The sequence below is a fragment of the Anabrus simplex genome, chromosome 2, assembly GCF_040414725.1.
Source record: "Anabrus simplex isolate iqAnaSimp1 chromosome 2, ASM4041472v1, whole genome shotgun sequence".
NCBI lineage: Eukaryota > Metazoa > Arthropoda > Insecta > Orthoptera > Tettigoniidae > Anabrus > Anabrus simplex.
Window position 1 is genome coordinate 1,133,403,267 of NC_090266.1, and position 25,835 is coordinate 1,133,429,101.

The following is a 25,835-nucleotide window of genomic DNA, read 5'->3' on the forward strand; positions in this document are numbered from 1 at the left end:
CTTTACATGAGGTGATATGGGCACAGTAGTACTAAGCTTTGCCTGAACATATTTATTAAATTCAATTAACTGCATCCCCCACTCCTGAGCCTGTAAAAATGATCTATTGTACATTTTCTCTACCTGTTTACCTTGAATTTCAGTACTGAGATTTTGTATGTGCAGTAGTTCAGGCTTGTTGCTGTAAAAACCTAAATAAGCCCCCCTCTAAAACCTCGGTACCCTAGATTTAATAAAAGTAATTTGCAGCTTCCTTTCTTCCCCCTTTTATCTTGAAATTTAACAGTGAGTTTCACAAATTTATGTGCCGCTATTTTCCCATATTGCTGTGAAAAACAAAATGAGCCCCCTCTAAAACTCCGTCCCCTTGAGTTTCCAAAAATAATTTGCTGTTTAGTTTTTTCCTCCTTTTATTTTGAACTTAAGTATGGAGTTTCACAAATTTAGGTGCTGCCATTTTCCCCTGTAGCAGTTCAAAACCAAAATGAGCCCCCTCTAAACCCCCTGTCTCCTTGAATTAAAAAAAAAAAGCTTAATTTTAATTTCATCCCCCTTTTATTTTGAAATTAAATACAGAAATTCACCAATATATGTGCCGCTGTTTCCTTGTGATGCTGTTGAGCAGAGCCGTTCGATATAGCAACCCTGTTTTCATAAGAGCAATACTGTTTTCGTAACATGGAGTGAGCTATAAAATGTATGATCTGCTGGTTTCCATATATCTTTGTTTTTATATAAATCTTCTCATAATTTTGTTGTTGGGACCTTTAATGATATTGCAATTACACAATTAGAAATGTTTTGTATGGCTGTAAGCAGTTCATCTGAATATTTTTGACATACTGTACTTGATTGAAGTAGACATTAGGTACATGATATTCAAAAAACAATGAATAACTACCCTACAGAGTTATTTCTTAGTGAAATTAGGACAAATTATTACTATTAACAATAACTAAACATAGCATTGTTAATCAAATGATTTTATTCAGAAATTGAAAATCTTATTCAGCTTTAAACATGTGCAGTCCTCTGGACCTCACAACACTGGCTATGTCCCACAAGTGTCACGACACTTGCTGAGGATTCATCTTGTAACTTATATGATCATACAGAATTATAGCTGGAACATATTTAAATAAAATATTTATTTTACAAATTTAATTCTCTTGTAAATAAATGCATATGCTGATTTTTTAAAAGATATTTGAATTGTAATATTTTTATTTTTTCAGTTTATGAAGGATCTTCATGTAGCATTTGTGAAATATATGGAAGAGCTATATCTTAAAGCTTCCAGATGGTTGGATGAATACTGGAATAAGTTTGTAATAACCATTGAACCAACATTCGTTATGTTTGCCCACTATGTGGAAGCCATTGCTTTGAAAGTAAGCGAAGAAGTTATGGGTGAGTAATATTTCCATATATCATTAGCTCTTTGATGTTTATTATGAGACATATCCACATATTAAGTTCTGGTTGGTTCTTAAAGGAACAGAAATATAATTTCATAATATATCATCATATTCATCAGCATTTATCCCACCTATCAGAAGGGTATGCTATGTGACTCTTCTGCCTCCATTTAATTCTGTTATAGGCCATGTTAAGTTGTAGATTTATACTGTTCATGCAATATATATCAGCCCATTGTTCCTGACGGGATCTTGTTCCAAGAACTTTCAGCATATAGCTCATCTTTATAATTGTATCTGCTTCTAAACATAACTCTTGTTTAAACTATCGTAGTTAACTTTCGCACAGTCTTGTGGGTTGGCTCAATACCATATGACTTTTATTACGTGTATGTTGGAAACGCAATTTATCTAGTGATGCCAGCTGACCATCTCGAATATTGTTTTCACTGAAGAATTTCTTCACTTTCTTTGAACTGTGGCAAAGGCCCAAGTCTTGCCGAAAAATTCCGTCACCATTTGGGAACTTTTTCTTCAGTTTACGAAGAACTCTTCTTTCCAGTTGCACATACTGCTGGTCACTTTTCATCATACACATTAACTGGCACTAATGGTCTCAGAACTTCATGCGTGAAACACCCTCAAAACAGCTTCTACAATGGGTGTTGTACAGTCTGTTGCAAATGTGCTAAATATGTGGGCTCTTTGTTTGCACAATGCACTTTGCACTTCAAAACGACTTTCAGCAGAGAAAAGAACTTTCTTCCAGTGTTCTGTTGTCCAATTCTGATTAATTTATGCCCGCAGGAGATATTTCCTGCACATTTCTTCCGTTAGCAGGTGTTTCTTTAGAGGTTTTGCAGGCTTTTCTTCCACCTGATAGAGGTCTACTATGAATATTAGTCACGTTCAGATTCACTTCCCTGTCACACAATTTTCAGGCTTCTTGCAAGAAAAAATCAGTCATCAGTTGGTGTAGTTTTCTTTTTCCTGCCATAGTGTCCCTTTCTCTTCCATGAAATTGAACCCACCTGTTTGTGCCACTGAATAATTTTATTTACAGTGTCACCAACATAAAATTTAGTAGCACGCTCTCTTTGTGTCATAGAAGTATTCTGAATTTTCACTACAAATCCACTGTCATTCTTACGGGTTGTACTCATTGACGACCAATAGACAAATATCTTGGGCTGAGGACTGAACACAAGGTAAACTCAAAATTCCTCAAAAGTACAACACATGCAAATAAATGCACTTTTAACCTAAAACAATTGTTGCAGAGAAAAATTACTGTTCAATTAACAAACAAATAATGCATAATATGTGAGATCTAAAAATTAGCAATGTGGATCCCACTGTTCCAACCATAGAAATTTTTTAAAAAATGAAACCTAGTTCCTATTAATTTGCACAGGACTGTAGGTTGATTAAATAAGTAAGATAACAGACTTTACATGCATAAATTAATGCATCTCCTACATACATGTATAGTTCATTATACTGTATATTTACACATAGTACTTATACTTGTCAGAGTATTAGTTTGAACAGTATACCAAGGAATCTACTGTGTTTTGAGATGGAAGAAACTTTCTTTTGCTATTTGCTTCACGTCGCACCGACATGGATAGGTCTTATGGCGACGATGGGATAGGAAATGCCTAGGAATGGGAAGGAAGCGGCCGTGGCCTTAAGTTAGGTACCACCGGGAAAGTTGGCCATGCAGTTAGGGGCACGGAGCTGTGAGGTTGCATCCGGGAGATAGTGGGTTCAAACCCCACTGTCGGCAGCCCTGAAGATGGTGTTCCGTGGTTTCCCATTTTCACACTAGGCAAATGTCGGTGCGACATAAAGCAAAAAAAAAGTTACATACCATCCCGACATTTGCCTGGAGGAGAAGTGGGAAACCACGGAAAACCAATTTGAGGATGGCTGAATAGGGAATCGAACCCCCCTCTACTCAGTTGACCTCCTGAGGCTGAGTGGACCCGTTTCAGCCCTCGTACCACTTTTCAAATTTCGTGGCAGAGCTGAGAGTTGAACCCGGGCCTCCGGGGCTGACAACTAATCACAATAACCACTACTCCACAGAGGCAGACAGTTGGCTTTATGTTGATGTATTGTGATACAGTAATACATAGCCACTTCACAGCAATTCAAGTCAGTTTCGAAGACTGTTTAAAATTGTCATGTCTCTTTAGAAACGGATATCAGATCACACTATGCACTAAAGATGCTAAAGATGCGCAGTAAGCACTCTCAGGTTCAGCTGGGGTCGTTAATGTGCCTGACATTTAAGCTTGGTTTGCATCGCACGATTGCATTATACATTAAGAGTGGGCTTGTTACATCATGAGGGCCACATCAAGGCAGCTCGGCTATCAGGCCTTGGTATCTTTTCCAGGCTAAGCTTGCTAGGGCTCGCATACCAACCAGGCTGGCCTTGAGTGCCCGATTATTGGCGTGGTGCATTCACTAACAGTTTGCACCTTCTCTTCCTGAGTTAAGTGAAAGTGATATTCAGTATTGTTTTGTAAAAAATGTAGTTGTAATAATCACCATTGACCACCGTCGTAGTTTCAGGATAGCATTCTAGCACAGAGTCTGCATCCAGGTTTGGTTTCTGGTATTGGCAAGAAATTTACAAAGGCCAAGAAGTCTGGAAGGGCATTGACCCAATGTCGTGAGGACAATTGAGGAGCCACAGTGAGTAGAGGCACTGGTCAATAAATCAATAAATCCAGCTGAAGGACCTCCCTTCTGATTGAAATAGTATATGTTGTTCACCTTCGTTGGGGGTGTGCCTGAAAAGGGCTGCACCACCTCAGGATGAGGACACAAGTTTACTTTTATCTAAGGGCCTCAAGCCAAGCAGCAGCCATCTATGATGTTGAAAATGCAATAAAGATTGATCTGTCTCTAGAGTAGGATCCTAATTATTGTGCCATCTCATGAACCAGTTACATTTCTTTTGTCATAGAGAGTGTTCGGTGAATTTTTTCATTCTGTAACACTTTAATGAAGTTCTCCCTACGTTAGTAGGCTTCTGTATGAATAAACATCTAACTGTACGATTATAACTACCTACTTCCCTGAAAATTGGGTAGAATGACAATACAATAACTGAAGTACATTTACCTGTTCCAAGTTCATGTTGCTAAGGATTAATAACAGGTCGTTGATATGCTGGATATCAATACGGGTTCACCTCTCATTTTGCAACAAAGCCATGTGGTTGAAGTTGCACTTGCTAGTTGCAATTTTTGCTGGTATACAAAATATCTTTTTGACCACTCTTGAAAGTCTAGGAAAATCATGCGTATGCATTTTCCACCATCCTAAAATGTCATTTATGTCTTGGTGTTCTTCCTGTGCTGTAGCCATGTAGAGAAGAAACTTCATCCATAGGTGTTTCTTACAAGTCATTTTCTCATCACTGGAAATGACTTACTTTCTTGGATGGTTCCTTGTTAGAGCTCTGAAGTTCTTGTTTTTCTCCACACTTTTCTATCAAATAGAAAAAATCAGAACATTGACAATACTACATTTAGACATTTTGTTGGCTGTTTTGATAACACGTTTTCAACATATGAAGAGCAAATATGTTTACTTACCTTCAATTAAATGCTTACCCAAGAATTCGACTTTGTTTAGAACATCCTCTTTCTCAGTTACAGATAGCATCTTTAACTGGCAAGAATGAAGAGACAGAAATATTGCCATTTTGTGGTACAAAATCATGCATTTCCTTTTTGATGAAATTGAGTGTTTTTGCCTTAATTTCCTTCAATGATATTTTGTCATTAGGTGCCTGCTCACAATGACTAACAAGATCATGGAACCAAAGAAGCACATTTTTATTATTTTTTTTTGTTAGACTCCTGTTTCGTTCTAAATGATCTGTGGCTTCTTTGAAAGCTTCTAGGAAGTAAAGTCACTCAAGAGTTCCGTATCGATTGCTTCCAGTTTATGTCTCACTTTTTCTACTTTCTCTTTGTTGCTTGCAGTTGCAGCCAATAGGTCCTTAATCATTTTACCATACTGGGTACAGATTTTAGCATGATCTGCTTAGTATTCTATCTTGTTTTACATCCTGATACAGGATATGCTAGACACGACTAACTAATCCTGTTCATTTGAAACAGGCCACAAATTTCTATGTTTACTTAATTATGTATTGTATGCTCTGCACCTGAGAATGAAAGAAAATCATCTTGGAATGTTTGCCACTAAACTCTATATAAACAATGCCCTACATAAGGTATTCATGAAAAGCCTTCGTAAACCGTTAAAGCTTCCTAATGTTTTCTCCTTGATCTGTTTCAAATATAACCCTTAGTAAATATGGTAGATGAATTCCTAATGCAGTATATTGAGTGGTTAATTATTTCATAACGTTTCCATGAGACTTTGGTGGATTGGGAAGAGGCAGGTTGAAGGAACTCTGTTTTTAATTGTCCACTCATTGAAGTAGTGAACCGTGAGGGGAAATAAAATTATTATTTTTGTAATGATCCATCCTCATGTCTGTAGTTGTGGCACAAGAATAACATTGCATTGCATCACAAACTTTCAGTACTACAGAGTGGCAAATAGCATTTTCCATTTCATGAGATCAGTAGGAAACATTCTGGTGTGGTATCACCTCATATGCATGTACTTTACCAATATCACCGCGTGAGTTGGCCATGCGTTTAAGGGCGTGCAGCTGTGAGCTTGCATCCAGGAGATAGTGGGATCGAACCCCACTGTTGACAGCCCTGAAGATGGTTTTCTGTGGTTTCCCATTTTCACACCAGGCAAATGCTGGGGCTGTATGTTAATTAAGGCCATGACCGCTTCCTCCCCACTCCTAGGCCTTTCCTATCCCATTGTTGCCATAAGACCTATCTGTGTTGGTGCTATGTAGAGCAGATTTTTAAATATAAAAAACTTCATCAATATCATTTCCTACTGTAACCGTTATTGGCTGATTACACAAATAATAATAATAACAACAACAACAGCAACAACAACAACACCAAACAAACAAACAACATTATTTTAACCATAGTAAAACACTTAGATACAACAAAAGCATCACAGCTCAAACTGTAAACAAACAGGTTAGGAAACATGCAACTACAGAAGGGTTGTGGAAAGTGGCATGGAACCCTGACAGATGATGGAACGTAGCCTTTTGTTGTGAAAGAAACGGAAAGGGTAAGGGCCTTGGATTACAACATTTTTTTTTTAAAGAAACAAAATTAGGGAAATTATAGAGTTATTAAGTATGCCTGCAGACATGCACCATGTGCTAAAAGAAATTTAATCACTAAATTCAAACCTATAAAAACCCTAATCTGACAATACGTGTAGACTAAAATGAGAGCTAGTCCCATTCTACACAAGGATAAAAATAAAACCAAACACAGAGGAATGGTAAACTTGCATCATTATCTAAAAGTGCATAGATTCTCCATACTTATGCAAGGTGACACACAAATAACGGAAGGAAAACCTGAGGGATAATTACAACATAATACAAAGTTTAAGAAAAATGGGTATTGCCTCCAAACAAATAGTATATGATCTTAGCTGAGAAGCTAAGTCATTTCAACAAATTTAGTGGTGAACACGAAACTCGAGGGTAAACTCCTGATAAGAAAAAGTTAAATTATCACATTTGAATGAAGTTAAAAACTGAAATAAACATAGAAATAGTGCTTACCCTGAGAACGGGTTTCCCACTAGGGGACCGAAGGATGAGCACGTCCGTTCACTGAGATGGTCAGATGATCACAGACCCAGGTCCTACCTTGCTCCCACTGAAGAAGTGGGGTAAGTTCGAGAAACAGGAAATGGTGCAACCACCAAAGACAAACAATCAGGATGCAGAATTCACCCTTAACTTTTACATTCACCAACTACATTTACTTTTATTTTCTCCAATCAAAAGTCTCTTCTTTCTTGGTGACACAGTGATAATACCCTAAATGTTCAAGAAGAGTCTTCATTTATGCTACAGGAAACGTGCTTCTAGAACTGGGCGTGTAGTACAATACGTTTCACCGATTTTGACAAAAATGAAAAATGATTAAATGATAAATTTTGATACGACACATAAATATGCCAACAGACTCCCCATATACATTCAGTCCAACCACATAAAGGCAGGAACATCCGGTCCGCTCTGATCCCAGAATTGGACCATTGTGACCAAAAGGTGTAGAGCAGCATCCAGGCGGGTACAATAGTATAATGTCCACCAGATGGATATAAAGTTTGCAGCAACTGCAACACAAACAGATATGCAGCAGAAAAGGAGAATGGAACTGACAAGGTCAGCGTACAACAATTTTGATGATGGGTTTCAATGATGACATGTAAGTTAAGATCCAAGGGTGTTTTCTTGTTACAATAACGAAGCTATAATTATAAGAGTGAGTATCACCCAACCAGTGGCTCAGTATGTGCTCCTACTGGGCAAATTGGCCGTGCGGTTAGGAGCGCGCAGCTGTGAGCTCGCATCTGGGAGATAGTGGGTTTGAACCCCACTGTTGGCAGTCCTGAAGATGGTTTTCCGTGGTTTTCCATTTTCACACCACGTTTCACCGATTTTGACAAAAATGAAAAATGATTAAATGATCATTTTTGATACGACCCATAAATATGCCAACAGACTCCCCATACACATTCAGTCCAACCACATAATTAAGGCCATGGCCGCTTCTTTCCCATTCCTAGGCCTTTCCTCTCCCATCGTTGCCATAAGACCTATCTGTGTCGGTGCGATGTAAAGCAACTAGGAAAAAATGTATGTGCTCCTTAGAGGACTCCTTCCCACTCCTTGGCCTTTCATATCCCGTCATCGCAATAAGACCTATCTGTGTTCGTGCAACATAAAGCAAATTTTAAAAAACTTTACCAATATCATTTCCTACATTAATTAATTCTTTTCCTACCATTTGAAACCCTGTACCTGACATAACATTGAAAGGGCATAGTTCTGTTTTAACACAAACCTCTGTTATTTAATGTTTTATAGAGCTAAGAATAACACATCTGCATGAAGCACTCACATAACTCAAAGGAGAATGAGTGCAATTATTCCTTCTTAATGTGCTGATGTTTGAGCTTCGTAAGAGGCACTGTCTTATTTTGCACTGCTCAAATTCTGCTTTTTTCCTCCTGTTATCAATAACAGCATAAAATCATTCTCATACTTCACTCTTCCCAACACTATTTTCTTTTAATGTATACATTTATTTTTTATTTTACTTTCGACTTAGAATAACCATGTTCAACAAGAATCTAACTGCACTGAACTGAACACAGGGGTTCTGGATTCATCACTAACATGGCCCAGGGTCTTTGAGCTCATCATAACTTAATCTTATCAACTGCTGGGCTTGCTCACTTCGCAGTGTGAACACTAGGAAGCTTGTACCGGTCAGCTGGCAATATCATCAGATCAGGTTTAGGCTAGCACCTGGGGATATAGGCAATTTCCTCAGGTTGAACTGGGCTCGTTCCCTTCTGTACTATGCACCTCAGTGTTTGAGCATATTCTAATCTTACAACTGGTATTGGTACAGTGTGGCTGATATGAAGTGTTATGTAATGGTCATGAGGGGAAGCAGTTGTGTACTTGCTCTGGTTTGATGGGAATTTGAAACAATATAGGGAATGATACACATATGAGAGGTCTTGTTACCTTTCTTACTGAACCACTTACATGTCTAGATCATCTTAGATCCATCTAGTCTAATTACCCTAAGCTAAGTATTACCCATCATAGTTTAGATATTTGTCATAACTGGATACCAGGTTTTACCCCAGCCTCTTGTAATGATGCTGCATATGATAGAGACCATATGTCACAGAAGTTCAGAGAAAGTAACAAATTGCAAATTGTCTATTCTCATGAGCCTTCTCATCAATTGCAAACACCAAGTCATCATGAACAACAGAAAGTTGACCGCTTTGCTACCCATCGTGCACGTTTACATGTCATTCATTTAAATTTGTCAATCATCTTCTTATTACTGTATCTCTCATAGCATTTTCTCCAAATAATTTGCTAAATTGGTGATGATATGATGATTGCCTGTTATTGCCTGTCATTCAGGAAATGTATAAGAGATTACAATATATTTCATGTAAGTGGCAAGCTGCTCATTTGTCTTGACCGCAATTAATTCATGCAACAATTCATCAACCAGATTTGATAATTTTGTTATGTCACTAGCTAAAAGAACCTGGCACTAATAAAGAGCAATATTTATTATTGGAGCTTCCTTTCTGAGTACTCTACTTAGTTAAAAATATTAATCTATTTTTTACTCAAATATTAATTATATTTGTAATTTTCTTTTACAGATTTCCTATACCAGCAAAAAAAAGAAATCTTTGAATCACCTTATTTTACTAAGGTTGCAAATTTTACTCAAGACTTGGATAGGTTATACAAAGATATAATTAAAAATGACATGATTACTAATATTAGAAAATATTCTAAAATAATTTATGAGTTCTTAAAGGAGAAATACTTCACTATGGTCCCATTTGGTAAGTGAAATCGTCATTCTTTTAAATAAACCACATGATGTATTATTAATGAAATGACTCTTCTGTTAATTGGTAGTCAATAGTTTTGCAGCCAGTCTTATGGTGTAGGGTTAGAGGCCTCATGTTTGATTCTTGGCCAGTCCAAATGTTTTAATCCTAGACTGAGGGCTGAAACAGGGTTCATTCAGTCTCTTGAAAGCTGACAAGAAGCTGTCTAATATGGGAGGCAGCTGGGCAGCAGTTGTCTTGGTAGGCCAGTGCCCTTAATGGATTGTATGGACATTTCTCCTTTTAAATTTTTTTTTTTTTTCAAATGTTTGCAGTTTAAATAGGACACTAAGTGGTGAATTATAGCATCTGATAACAGAAAAATCTTTATGGCTAAGGGACTGAAATTATCATATAATTCATACTTCATAATTGAGTATCCTGTTTCTTATGGAACTTCAGTGCTGTTTGAATGTGTATAATCTTTAGTTTACATATTAATTAATTAATTTATTTATTTATTTATTTATTTATTTATTTATTTATTTATTTATTTATTTATTTATTTATTTCAGGAAAGGAACTTCAAGATATTGTAACAGAGATCATAAATGAAATTAAAGTGTTGCAGAAGCTTCCATCTGTAAATTATGCCATCCAAAAATATAATGAGCTCTATGATAAGGTAATAATTTAGTAAATACTGTTTTATTAATTACACAGTTATGATCAATATAATGATTTCTGCTCACTTTTATTGTTGAGCAGTTATGTGAACTTTGTAACAGGACTGGGAAATTGCACCATTCAAAACTTTGAGTTTTGTATTCTCATGCTGGCTGTAGCTTTCTTGAATGTGATATCTCTCTCAGAGTTCCATATTCACTCCTTGCAAATGCTGCTATAGTACCTATTTTGAGTCTCAATCCTAGATCACTGTGAATACATTTTACACACTCATGTCCACACAGCTGATATTCAACAATACCTCAAGCACTTAATATCATCATCCTCATCACCACCACCATCATCAACAGCAGCAGCAATAACAAGAAATGTTTATCTATCTATCAGTCACTGTTATTCTTCCCATTTAGCTTTTCCATGGTTTCCAATTTTCATATCAGGCAAATGGGACTGTACCTTAATTAAGGCAATGGTTGCTTCCTTCCCATGTCTAGCCATTCCTATCCCTTTGATGCCATAAGTCATATCTGTGTCGGTGTGGCATAAAGCTTATCGTAAAAAAAAAAAAAAAATCCTGCCATTTAGAAGTCTTTGCATAGTAAGGAGGACATAGCATGTTGACTAGTACAAGCAAGGAAGGCCTTTCCTCCTCCTCCTCCTCTTCCTCCTCCTCCTCCTCCTCCTCCTCCTCATCATCATCATCATCATTTCCCATTATCCAGCTGTAGCTGGGTAGGAGCACTTTCTTCAGTCATTCCACCACTCCTCCTCCAACACTGTGTCCCAGTCCAGGTTTCTTTCTCTAATACTGCATTGGATTGTGTCCTTCTATCTCAATCACGGTCGTCCATGACCGCTCCTTCCTTGCATTTGCACTTCCATCACGTTTTTTGGCATTTTTTCATCACTCATTCACTTTATGTGCCCAAACCATCTTAATCATTCATTTCTTCCACTTCAATTTCTTCCTGGATTTTCTCATTTCTTATTTTGTCTCTTCTACTCTTCTGTATCATACTCCTCAAGAACTTAATTTCAGCTGCCTGTATTCGACTCTCATCCTTCTTTGTCATTGTCCAAGTTTCTGCTCTGTAAGTTGTTATGGGTACATAATACATCTTGTACATAGTTTCCTTGCTTCCATTGGCACATCTTTGTCTCATAACATGTTCCTTACACTATGATAGAAATAGCTTCCAACTTGACTCCTCTTACTAATTTCAACATCCATTTGAGCATTCTCTATTAATTCGCTCCCCAGGTATTTGAACATCTCCACTACTTCCAGGGGCTTGTTTGCAAGTCTAATATGACATTTCCCTTCTTTCTGCCCCCCACCCTAGTCATAATAACTAGAGTTTTACTCTTTTCTACACTTATTTTCAATCCACATTCTTTGATCTTCCCATTCACCACATCTAACTGTTCTTGAACCTTCATGTCCACTTCTCCCCAAATCACAATATCATCGCAAATAACATGATGTTGATTTCTCTTCCTCCATATGCTTTTTTCGCTGTTCTTATGATGTCATCCATTACTATTGTAAACAGGATTGGTGATAGGACACTTCCCTGTCTCAGCCCACTAGTTATTTTGAACCAACTTGTCCTGCCAACTTGTGTTTGCACACAACTACAACATTCCTTGTACTTTGCCATGATCATTTTTATTAATTCCTGTCCAATTCTTTTTGCACCAGACTGTCCCAAATTTTAGTCCTGGGGACACTGTCATATGCCTTTTTAATGTCAATGAATGTCATCCCCATATCATTCTCATACTCCCATTGCTTTTTCATTAGTTGTCTCATTATGAAAAATGGCTCTATTGTTGACCTTCCACTTCTGAAAACAAACTGATTTTCCTGTATCTGATTTTCAACCCTCAACCTTATCCTACTTTCTAGTATCCTCTCTATTATCTTCGCAACATGGGATATCAGAGTAATTCCCCTGTAGTTCTTCAATACTTTCTTATCATCTTTCTTGAAAATTGGGATGATTATTCCTTTTTGCCAATCCTCAGGCACCTCCTTATTCTCCCAGATAGTCCTGAGAACTTGAAATGTCCACTGCAGGCCTACAGCTCCAGCTGCCTTTATCATCTCCACTGAAATTTCATCTATTCCAGCAGTTTTTCCATTCTTCATCTTTCTTACTGCCATTCCAATTTCATTCATTGTAATTTCTTTATCCATTTCTTCATCAACTAATTGCCTTTCCTGGTGGTCCATGAATGACTGCCATTAGTTCTCCTGTTCAGTAACTTCTGAAAATACTCTCTCCATCTATTTCTTGTTTCTTCTGGCTTTGTTAATACTATGCCACCTTCATCCTTCACAAATCTGGTGTTCACTTGATCTCTCTTTTTTGTTTTTTAAGATACCATACAATAATTTCTTGCTGCCCTGCATATCATCTCTCAATTTCTTTGTCAATAAGGCCCAGGTTTACCTTTTTTCTTCCTCCACTACTTTCTTGGCCAAATTCTTGCCTCCACATATTGTCTTCTACTTTTTTCAGTCTTAGATGTTTTCCATGCTTTCCATGCCATTTTCTTTTCCTTCACTTTAATCTTTACCCTATTATTCCACCAGTGTGTCTCTTTGTTTTTCACATTTCCTGATGTTCCACCACATACCTCTTCTGCAGATTCAACCAGTGCTTCTTTAAATCTTTTCCATGCATCTTCAACACTCCCCATCTCCGTTCTGGGTCCCAAGGGTATCTTCCTTTGAAATTCTTCTTGTATGGTTTTCTCCTTCAACTTCTATACTTTAATTCTTTTCTCTCTTTTTAATGGGGGTTTTTCAATCTTTCCCACTTTCAATTTTCCTATCACCACTGTATGATCTCCACCAAAGGTTTCTTCAGCCATGGCTGTAACATCTAAAAGGTTGTTCCAGGGTTCTTTCTCGATGATTATATTATCAATCATGGTCTTTGTTTGTCTGTCTCCCCAACCATACCTTGTAATCTTCTGACTGTTCTTCCTAAACCAGGTGTTTCCTACAACCAGGGTCCTATAACATCTTCCTTTCCTTGTCTTTCCATTCCAACTAATGCATTTAGATCTCCTATCAATAGCACTTCCTTATCTTCTATCTGTCTCTCCACTTCCTCTAAAAAGTCATCTAGATGTTCATCTATGCAATCTGTTTGTGAGCATACAACTGAAATAGACCTTTCATACCATTTTCGAACTGGAGTCTCACCACCATCATCCTATTGCTGATGCATTTTGTAGATTCCACATAGTCTTGGATTTCTTTTCTAAGTATGATGGCCACTCCAATTTTTGCTTCAGGTCCTCCACTGTAATACAGCCTGTATCCTTTTTCTTTCATGAAGTCAATCAATTCTTCTGTCTTTCCTCTCAGTGTTAGGACATTTACTGTCGCAGTCTTGATGTGCGGTATTACCCTGCATTTACGTTCCTGGCTTTTACGTTTTCCCATCTTTTACAACATTTTTTGTTGGTCCCCTGAGATTTCCTATGCTCACAATGTATTAAAATCCTCAAATTTACGTTTGCGATATTTTATGCTTCCCACCATTTTTGCCACGACAGCCGACAGGCCGTTTGAGAGGAAAAAATTTGAGGTAAAATGGCGTCGCAACTAACCTAAAACGCTTTGAGAAACCAGATGACCAAATCAAACAACCCTGTATAAGTGTTGTATGTTTTTCTTACTAATAAACGTGGTATACGCATTGTATTACTATACAGCACGTATACACTCGTTCCAAGTCTTCCTGCATTTCACTGATGTATTTCGCACGTTCACTGCCTTTATGATCGCTTCTGCTGGTTATCTATGAGAAAACATTCCGGAAAGTCGCGCAGTAGCACGGCATATCGAAAAGGCATTGGCAACATAAGTGAGACAGCTGGGAATTGGCTTATATTAATATCAACATTTCAATTAATCAATCAGTCAATCAATCAGTACTGATCTGCATTTAGGGCAGTCGCCCAGATGGCAGTTTCCCTATCTGTCATTTTTCTAGCCTTTTCTTAAATGATCGCAAAGGAATTGGAAATTTATTGAACATCTCCCTTGGTAAGTTATTCCAATCCTTAACTCCCCTATGTATAAACGAATATTTGCCCCAATTTTTCCTCTTGAATTCCAGCTTGCTTGTGTAATGAACGCCGTGAAAGAAATGGAAAAGCTTAAGAAAAGATCAAGAGCTCCTAACTGGGATAGTACGGAAAACATAGGCAATTGTAATTGAATCGGTGAGTTGAAAAGAGTACACATTCCAAAATCCTCACTTTTCAGGAGAAAAGAAAAACTGTTTTGTAGCTAATAGAAAGGTTAAATGAAAAAAGTTTCTATTAGACATTTATACATCTTATATCTGTGTATTCAACTACAAAGTATGGAAACCATATTATGTACGGTTTTCAAGTTATACCATTTTTTATGTCAAGGAATATGTTCCTTTTTATACTCAAATTTGAGAAAGATCTTTGTAGAGGCAGATAAAGTATAATAAACTCGCACTTTCAAAAGTCTATTAAGCAGTAACACATTATTACACAAAAATACGCCCAACCATCATTTCTTTTATAGTTTTTCATTGTCATTCCGTCTCTTCAAAATGTTTTACTTTACGAAGATGTCTAGCCTCCATAACCTCTAAATGGTGTATGTCTTCTATGTTTAAAATATCGTGAAGATCGTCAACTTTATCATACATTCTTTCAATGTGTGTTCAATGATAAATGGATAAGTCGAATATTTCACCATGATTATATTACTGCAGACAGTAAATACCATGAAAATAAACTGCTCACTCGTTTCTTTTTCTGCTGCTCGCTGCTATACAACGCTTATACAAGGGTCCTGGTCTATATGAGCAAATCAATGAATAACTATAATAAATGTAAACACAGGAGGCTTATACATGATATATTAGTAACGAATTTCACATAAACGGTGTATAAACCTTGTATGAAAGTTATACACTGTTTATTAGTAAAACAGATGGTGTTGGTTTGATTTAGTATGCTATGAAATAATTTAGATATTTTATTATACAACGTATTGAACTCATTAAAATATTAACTGGAGTTTGCTTCAAAATGTTAGTCATTTGGAAAAGAATTTCCTAAATTACTTATGTTTTATAAGCAATAAATATCCTGATGATGGTATTTTTTTGGTATGAGTTTGAACGGTGGGGGGATATGAGCCATTCGAGGTGGAAAGGGCGAATTCAGTAGGTCCTAAAGTAAACAGTATGTTTGAGCATTCTGCTAGTTACAGTGAATTCTTCTGTCCCCACTCTGTTGTTACCCCTAATAATCCTGCCTCTGTATCAGATAAACCAGCATGCATCACTGTTAAGCATTGTTTTGGTAAGTGATGTTGTAATGTCTTATTACAGTTATAGCAAAATATTATAAAGAAACCTCTTATTATGGCAACTGAAGAATTATTCTAAGATGACATACCGGTATTCAAACTTCAGATAGTGAAGGAAAGCTACAACACAGAGGAACCAAAATTAAGAAAATATGTACATTTCTTGAAGTATGAAGGAATTTATGGCAGCTTGACAAGTGAGATATGTGCATCTGCAGTTCTCTTTGTAGAGTAGGACTTTGTCAGTGTATGTCATTATTTATTATCCAGTGGTTGAATGTTGCATTAACTCAGATAGGGTAGTAAAGCACTAAGACAGGGAAGGAAGTAGCCATGACCTTAACCCATCCGCTTACCTTATAAACATCAGTTCCGGACTTTTAAATTACCATTTAAATGCTGATGTTTATAAGGTCCATCCCGGGAAACTGGAGATGGTTTAGGATGATGATGATTATAAGATCCATGCAAGACTGTGTTTAAATGATAATATCACTGCAACTACTGGCTCAAATGTTGTCAGACTTTCATAGAAATACTCAAAATTCATCATTACAATGGAATGTGCTACATTACATTGAAAAATACGAACTATTCACTGTAAACCCACCTAGTAATTCTTGTTAGTGTGGAATATCTTGAAGCATTCAGGCATGTGAATAGCTACTTCACACCTTGCACTCCCATCTGCTTGTGCTAGTCTTCTTTTTGGCTGCACACACTCGACATTGCCTTGTTTTATTTGATTAGGAGGTATTTACCTAGGAAAGTGAGCCCAGCACGCTGCTTGTGGTCTCATTGGGGTGTCAGCAGATTGGCGGCCTCTTCTTATATAGTCTGGTTAAGTGATACTTTCCAGTATCTCCTCAGTTACAAGAAGCCTGAACTGATTGTATTTCATGCTTACCTTGGTCACTTTCTTGTACAGTGCATAAGCATTGAACATTGCCATATCATTAAGATGAAAGAATATTTTCTTGTATGCTTTCACATACCTCTGCATCAATGGAAATGAAGCCAGCTGCTGGTCCATACAATCTACTCCACCAATACCTTTATTGTAATGGAAGACGGTCTTTGGTTTCACAATTGCTTCATTGGTTCATTTATTCTTCTTCCCCGTGGTAGTCATGTCTATGTCTCTATGCATGGTAGAGAGCACTGAAACAGGCTTTTTATCTTGCCACGTGATGACCATGATCTTATGACTGTACCTAGCCACAGCCTCACCTTTCTTGATCTTCAGCTTTTTCAAGTCCTGGGGCATTTGTTTCTGTTCAGCCTAACTGTGCCTAGAACATTAGTTTTCTCTAATAAAAGCTTCTCAGCTAACATAGGGGATATGTACCAATTATCTATGTACAAAGAATATCCTTTATTTAGCAGTGGAGTCATTAGCTCCATAACAATAGCCTCATGTGAAGGAACACTTTCATTGCCAACCTTTTTGCCCATGTAAACACGGAACTGATGACAGTGTCCACTGGCTGATTCACATAGTTTATAGTACTTTATTCCAAATCACGCCCTTTTTGAAGGATTGTACTGTACAAACGACAGTCTGCCCCGACATTTCACTGAACTTTCATCAATAGCAACGTCCTCATCCGGAGTGTACAGGCTCTGAAATGTGTCATTCAGGTATTCAATGCAAGGCCTTATTTTACCTAAATGATTGGTTTTATCTATCTTGTCATTATTTACGAAATGCAAATAAAGGCAAAGTAGTAAAAATAGTTTATATGGCATCACAGCTCGAAAGAAGGGAGTTTCTGTTAATTTCTTTTTACTCCAGTAAGACTGAAGATTGTCTTTCCTATCCTATGATTGCAGAATGCTTAATGAAATAAATGCCTTTATTTCATTACTAATTGCATCATACCACTTTGAATCCAGACTGGTACTTGCAGAAGGCACGTCAATACTGATACAACTATTCGTGTACCTGTTTGTCTCATCACACACACTTTGCCAGAAATCATCACGAAGAAATTTATTAAAAAATATGCTTAGGCCTAATTTTGATATTTTGAAAAACAGGATTTACCCCAGGAATTCCAGTGAATGGTATTTTGGTAGGAATACCTTGCAATGGACAAGCAGATTCCCATTTCCACTCTTAAACTTTCTGTTTTTTTCTTCAGTGCGTCGGAACATTTATGTTCGTAATATTTCTCGTATTACTGTCACTAACTTCACTAAGCGCAGATAACGTATTTACATCACTAGATTCACAGGAAGAACTTTCAGATATATTATAATCTTCTTCACGATCACTATTCAGTAAAATATCCACGACACTTCCTGCTCGGTAATAGCCTCGTGCGTGCTCATCTTTACTCACCCAATACCCACAACATCAGCTCAATGCTATCTTCATTTTATGCACTTAATCCCCTAAGCATGACTCAAATACAGCTGAAGAGACTTTCTTCACATATAAAGAATGATTGTAATGCCATCTGTTGAGTTTTTAATGTACTACCTTTCCTTTACCATAGATAAAGCAGGACGCTGCATTACCCCGTCGATTCGATGGTTAGGTAAGTCGGGCATAGGCTCGCGCATCCCATCGATTCAACGGTTAGGTAAGCTGGTGGGTTGATTGAGGCACAGCCTCGGCATTTGCCTAGTGTGGAAATGGGAAACCATAGAAAACCATATTCAGGGCTGCCAGTGGTGGAGTTGGAATTCATCATTTCCCGATGCAAGCTACAGTGATGCAGCCCACACCACACGGCCACCTCATTTGGTGAACGTCATATTTTTAAATTGTTTCTGGCACGTGGCATAAGCCTTACAGTATAGTTCACCTCTGCAGCAAGCAGCAGTATATATCATGCAGGCTATTATATTTGTGAATCCACTGTTTCTTTCTCCTCAGATCTTTGTCATTTTTCTCAGTTACTTGAGTGATATTTGGTGTATGTACTGTATATGCATAAAAAAGTCTCCCTTTGAGTATCTGAAGCTATAGAAACCAACTCAGTAAAACAATATTTTATGTAATATGACAGGATTTTTCTTTCAAGTTTTGTACTGTAAGCCTCCAAGCTCAAAGTGGTTTAATATTAATCATCTACGTAATTCCAAACATTATAATCTAGTTATGCAACAAGAAAAAGTGTTTTCCTGGACCAGACAGTGTCCATAACCAGATGTTGAAACACCTTAGTGAGGATAGTATGTTATATCTCCTTTGTGTCTTCAACTGAATCTGGATAGATGGCGAGTTTCCATCTCGGTGGCGAGAGGCCATAGTCATTCCTGTCCTCAAGCCTGACAAAAATCCTAAGTATGCAGGAAGTTACAGACCTATTTGTCTTACTAACTGTTTGTGTAAGCTATTTGAGAGAATGGTAAATCGCTATCTTGTGTGGTGTCTGGAGAAACAAGGACTTTTGTCCGAGAACCAATGTGGTTTTCGAGCTGCTCGCTTGTCCACTGACCACTTGGTACGCCTAGACAGTTCTATCCAGGATCCATTTCTCCACAAACAGCATTTGGTGGCTGTTTTCTTTGACTTAGAAAAGGCCTATGACACCACATGGCGATGTGGTATCCTTTCAGTCCTGCATCAATGGAGATTCCGAGGTAACTTGCCGGTATTTAATGCAAATTTTTTGTCTCTTTGTCTATTCCGTGTCCAAGTAGGGAAGGCATATTCGCAATACCACGTTCAAGAAAATGGAGTCCCACAGGGATCGGTTCTTAGTGTCACTCTGTTCATGATTGCCATAAACGGTATTGTCGCTGCTGCTGGTTCAGCAGTAATACCGTCGCTATATGTGGATGATTTTTCTCTGCATTATAGCTTGCACAATATGGCAGTCACAGAACGACAATTACAGCAAGCTATTAGGAGAGTGAAACAGTGGAGTTTAGAACATGGCTTTCAGTTTTCAACCGCAAAGACTTCTGTTGTACACTTTTGCCGGAAGCACCCTCTTCACTCGCATCCTGAGCTTTATTTAGGAAATATCGCTCTTCCCGTAGTTGACACCGGTTTCTTGGGCTCCTTTTTGATAGCAAATTATTGTGGGAGCTACATGTGCAGTAGTTAAAAGTGCAATGTACTAAGAAGTTGAATATTTTGAAGTTTCTCAGCAGTACTAATTGGGGGGTTGACTGCACGGTGCTCCTACGATTTTATAGGGCACATCCAGGTTAGACTACAGCAGCATATGGATCAGTCCTTGTGAAACTGAATAGCATCCATCACAGCGGGGTTAAGTTGGCAACAGGAGCTTTTTGTACAAGCCCCATTGCTAGCCTGCTAGCTGAATCTTGTGTGCCACCTTTACACCTGAGGCGCCAGCAAATGCTTCTGTCCTATGCTGCAAATTTGCAACAGATGCCACTTCACCCAAGCTGTCCTTGCGCATTCCACAATGGAAACCGTCTGATACACTGCTTATCCTCAAGCAACGTGGCCGGTTGGAATACGTTTGGACAGCAGTCACAGATGGTTTGATGTACCTTCAGTTCCTTGCCTTGTCAAGCAACGAAGTGGGGTACCTCCATGGATAATACGATGACCTGAAATAATCCTATATCTGCACACTGGCCAGAAGGAAAACATGGACCCTTCCATTTATCGGAAGATCTTCCTGTCTGTTGTTGGCTGGTATCCAGATTCAGTCTTCATTTACACGGATGGTTAAAAGGCAGAAACGAAAGTGGGCTGTGCATTCATTGTCGACAATAATAGGTTTCCTTTTGCTCTCCCGGAAACCTGTAGTGTGTACACAGCAGAGCTCTATGCTATCAGTGAAACTCTATGGTGCGCACTGTCCGATGAGTACGAACACGTTCTGCTGTGTACTGACTCCTTGAGCTTGTTACAGTCTATTGATACCTGTTTTCCTGGGCACGCTCTGATGCAGCGGATCCAGGACCTGCTGTCTGGGTGTTCAGATGCCAGCCCCAGAATCACGTTTATGTGGCTCCCAAGCCTCATGGGTGTAGAGGGAAACAAGTCAGCTGATAAGGCTGCTAAGGAGGCAGTTACATTGCCCCCATTGCCTTACAAGGTTCCAGCAAGTGATATTCGCTCTCAGCTGAGACATTTGGTTATCTCCCTCATCCTGTAAGATGACGAGCATTCAGCAGTCTTTGTCATCTGTTTTATGAGGGATAGTGGTATTTTTTATCGCATATAAATGTAGTGTTTTGTATTAGTCTTTGTTTTATTGTTTTTGTTTTATTAATTTGACTCTGTTTTAGTTTGTGTTTGTATCTTTTATTGTGCTTTTTAATGGTAATTTGCATGATATATTATTGAATTTCAAGACAATGTCTTATTCGACCATAACCTATCATCATTCATTTTACAGAAAAAAAGGCATTGCAAATTAAGATCCACTGATTATTTTAAATTCACCAGCATTATTCATCTTCATTTGTTTTAAATTCTAGTCAGTGGATAAATTTTAAAATGTTAATTATCATATCATGTCGTCCGTCTTGTACCATTAGGGGCCGATGACCTTAGATGTTAGGCCCCTTTAAAGAACAAGCATCATCATCATCATCAGAAAAAATGTTTCCCAGTTTTTGAAACATACATCTTCCATCCTATTAATGAAACATAAATGTTTTGATCTTGATTTTACGATTACTTTGGTGTGGTTTTCTAAGGTAGTGTCCTCTGAAATGTTTAGTTTTTTACGATGAATGGGCCATCAACCCTCATGATAAACATACTTATCCAGGAATAGTTTGAATATGTTATCATATATTTGATTCAGTTATTTCTTTTTGCAGGTGATGTGGCTTTATGACTACTTAGACCTAGGAACAAGGATTCAAAATGCTATAACACTCATACATCTTAAAATTACAGATATAACTCAAACTGCTCTGCAAGCTGAAAACAGGTATGAAGGAAAGGATTGAATACTGCAACTTTTTTAAGAGATATTAGCTAAAGTGTCCTATTAGTGATAGTTGTGGATATTCTAAATACAAACCCATTTACAACATCTGCCCGTAAGAACTGCAAAAATATACATCTGGTTGTCTGGAAAGTTATAATCATTTTATTATGTGGAACTGAAACAAAATTTATACATTTGAGAGGCTGAGGGTACAAGTGGTACAAGTGCTCCTTTGTGCAAACTGAGTAAATAACTGCTAAAGTTGAATGGCTGTTTATCTGAAAACTTTTTAAAGTTAAACAGGTAAGTGTGAAAACAAAATTTAATTACCATATTTAATTTTTAAATTCTTGATACAAAACATTTGATTTAGAATGCATGCTCATTATAAAACAAGGATATGTGAACAATTAATGCATAATTGATATAACAGGCTGAAGAACATGATAGGTAAACAACAAATAATGTAAACACTTAAAACGAAAATATACTGGCGTTGCTCCAAAAAATAAGAAACATTTTTCATAGTTGCTTTCTATATTCCCCTCACAGTCAGTGTTTACAGAATCAGAATCATTCACTTCTGTGGTATCTCTTGAAGAATGTCTTCCTGAGGCAACACTCGAGATGCTGTACCATTTTGTTGTGCTTTCTTCAGACTTCCCCATCCTCGTCCCCTTCTTCCTCCATGTAGTCTTGTTTCTGCTCTCCCTCTTCTTGCATTCATCGTAACTGCTGTCTGAGAATGGGGTATATTGTAAATTTACTTCTTTCCTTTTGATCCGAACTTATTGCTTAGGACATTGAACTCTATTCTGAAGGTACGTAATCATCATCAGACTCCAGTATATCGGAATCAGAACTAGCATCTAGATAAATTATAATGCATTCTGTAAAATGCAAGTAAGCTAACATAACCTGTGAATATTATTTAAATTATTGCATAAAATAAGCTATGATTTATAATAATGATTAAACAAATTGCACAGGTGTGATGTTTTATTACATGTAAATAACATGCATGTGCACTGCAGATTGCTAATGGATAAATACCTATGGATCTGACGTTGCCACCTTTGTACTAAGAACCCAAACCTGCCATCGCAAACAAGGAATGGTATCATGTGGCATATTTAAATCTGCATTACTTATTACCATAAGTACTCCCGAAAGCATACCTATTGCACCACTGCTGTACTATAAGAAAAATATATGCCTAAATCTTCATGCAGGAGAGCAGCAATCTGCCTTTCATCTGCCATTTCACTTGCATTCCAGGCCAAGTGTTAGAGGTTAAACTTTATCATCACAGAGTGCAGCACTGTGCAGGAACTGATTTGTACTTCTTTTACTTTGAAGAGAACCATACTCTAGCTTACCAAATGTGCACTTAGACCATTTTCTTGTGAAATGTCACTTGTACAACTTGTACTCTCAGCCCCTCATTTAGTAAAAAAAAGTCATACACCTTTTTCATAAGTTTTATTAATATGCCTTCCTCTATCCATGCCCTTAGGTACAGAGAAGCAAAAACTAAATTTATATTTGATCCAGAGAATGGCTATGTAGTACTGGAACAGAAGCTTCCAATGTCATGGCATGCATTTAATGAAACTCCAAGGTTTGAGGTATGGTATCTTTGTCAAATGAAAATTTGTGGGTGTTTTCCCATTATTTTAATAATCACATATATCTTCTGAAAATGTCAAATATTTTGTGATAGTTGTAAACATCTCACATTGTTGTAATGTCTTGTTTCAGTATAAACATTTTATCAACAAAAAATATCATGTACCTTTAATTTATTGTGGTTAAACTGTTAAATTTTCTGCACAAGAAGTAAATTAATAATCATTGATTATCTGATCACAGTATTCAATTATTTGTTCATTTCTACTAGGCCTATAAAGTTTATACAATATCTCATTGGGAAGTATTTTTTATTCTGAGTGTTCTCTCTTTTATATTTAATCATCTTAATTTTCAGGAAATACCTGAATATAAAGCCATTAGTGACCTCCAGAACTACTTTGTTACTTCAAATACTACATTTTGGACATTATATTATGAATATAAACCATATACTGAGCCATCCAACTGGCTGCCTCCTTTCAAAGGTAAGCTTTTCCTTCTTTTTAAATAACTGTTTGCCATTAATTCCTTGTTCTATCAGTTAAACATAAAATTACTTGTCCATAACAAAATAAATGCCCGTCCCCACTGACATTTAGTGTTAAAATCTGATGAGTAATCTTACAGTGATGTAGACAGTGACATTCCTTTCCTTTTTTTGAAAATATAGTCCATCTCTATTGTCACCTGTCAGAAGATTTCTGATGATGGCAAGGGTGACTGGAGACTAGGGAAATGCTGTCAGAGGGTTCTGCAATATAAATTCAGTTATCTTAGTGATGGATGTATCTTCAGTTCCGCTGTCCAAATATTCAGAAGATCAGGATTCTAACCCTTAAACTTGAATCTGTTAACTTTTATTAAGTCACCCCACAGCATATCATAGACACTCTCATTGTATTACATTGTTCCTCCTCAATTATTTAATAATACTTTCCCTAATTGTAATCTGGGGTCAGACAGATCATTGACTGACATATCATCATGACAGCCACTGGCACAGGATGAAGTACTTGCCAGAAAATTTGCATAGTAATGACAAGTAGTCTTATACCCCTAGCCAGTACATGAAATGAGATATACTGAGTCATTATAATGAAGAAACCCCTTCAAAAAATAAAAGTAGTGATGAAGAAAAATGTATGCTTAATAATACACTCATGTACATAAAAAACAGAACACCTTGAAAGTCTAGAGATAGGAAGTTCATATTCACAGGACGTGTTCATTAGTATGTTCTGCAGAAACGGTTAGCATTTCAGTCACCTAGGTTCAGCATGTGTTCTGTTGCCTAGTAGGCACTGAGTCCTATATGGGCACTGATAACTTGTTCCATGCGTGATGGCATCGACGCGTGTAAGTCGCAAATAGCATCCTGGGGTATAGCCATCCATGCTGCATTCACCTAGTTCCACAGTACGTCTTTGGTGTTTGGCATTGGGTTACAGCGCCGCACCCATCGTTTCACCATATCCCACACATTTTCAATTGGCGACAAGTCCAGTGATAGGGCGGTCCAGGGCAACAGTCTGACATCCTGTGACTTCCAGAAGGCACATGTTTGTGCAGCAACATGTGGTCGTGCATTGTCCTGCTTAAATATGGCATCTGGGATGTCATGCACAAAGGGTATGGCTACAGGTCGCAGAATGTCATTCACGTAGGTCAGATTGGTCACAGGCTATGGACACGCACCAACTGTGATTTGTGGCTGTAACCAATAGCACCCCACATCATAAGGCCTTGAGTTGGTACTGTATGTCTTGTGTGAATGAAGTCTATGTGATGCCTCTCTCCCTGTCTGTGGCAAACCAAAATGCGTCCCATCATTTTGAAACAAACAGAACTTGGATTTGTCCAACAACACTATCTGCTGCCATTCCTGTCCCAAGTGACGTTGTTCCATACACCATTGCAGTCTAGCATGTTTATGCACATTAGTCAAAGGTAAGCAGAGAAGTGGACGACACATCGGTAACCTGGACCATAATAAACGGTGACGGGCTGTTACTACTGATAGTGTACGATGTGTTACATTGTTCCACTGTTGCGCCAAAGCTGAGGAGGATGCAGATCTGTCCTGCAATGGCATTCGGATGAGGTGTCGATCTTCTCGGGGGGGGGTGTCTGGGTGGTGCGTCCAGACCCATCTCATTGTGTTCTACGGCCTTCTATGAACCATTCTTTACACACCTGTTGCTTTGCCTACACACTTCGTCCTACACAAATATCAATTTCCCAGATGGATGCATTAATGGATGCCATTAATGCGCCCTCTTTCAAACTCACTCATTTGATGGTACG

General features: G+C 37.7%; 1 protein-coding gene across 1 annotated transcript in view; it reads left to right on the forward strand.

Moving 5' to 3' along the window:
• The window catches only part of Apoltp (Apolipoprotein lipid transfer particle), a 668,275-nt gene that overhangs the window by 550,511 nt on the left and 91,929 nt on the right, over nucleotides 1–25,835 (forward strand). Inside the window, exons 56-61 of the mRNA XM_067142082.2 lie at nucleotides 1,236–1,410; nucleotides 9,780–9,968; nucleotides 10,532–10,641; nucleotides 21,787–21,899; nucleotides 23,416–23,527; nucleotides 23,887–24,016. Coding sequence (XP_066998183.2) covers nucleotides 1,236–1,410; nucleotides 9,780–9,968; nucleotides 10,532–10,641; nucleotides 21,787–21,899; nucleotides 23,416–23,527; nucleotides 23,887–24,016 — 829 coding nt within the window. The remainder of the gene's footprint in view (nucleotides 1–1,235; nucleotides 1,411–9,779; nucleotides 9,969–10,531; nucleotides 10,642–21,786; nucleotides 21,900–23,415; nucleotides 23,528–23,886; nucleotides 24,017–25,835) is intronic.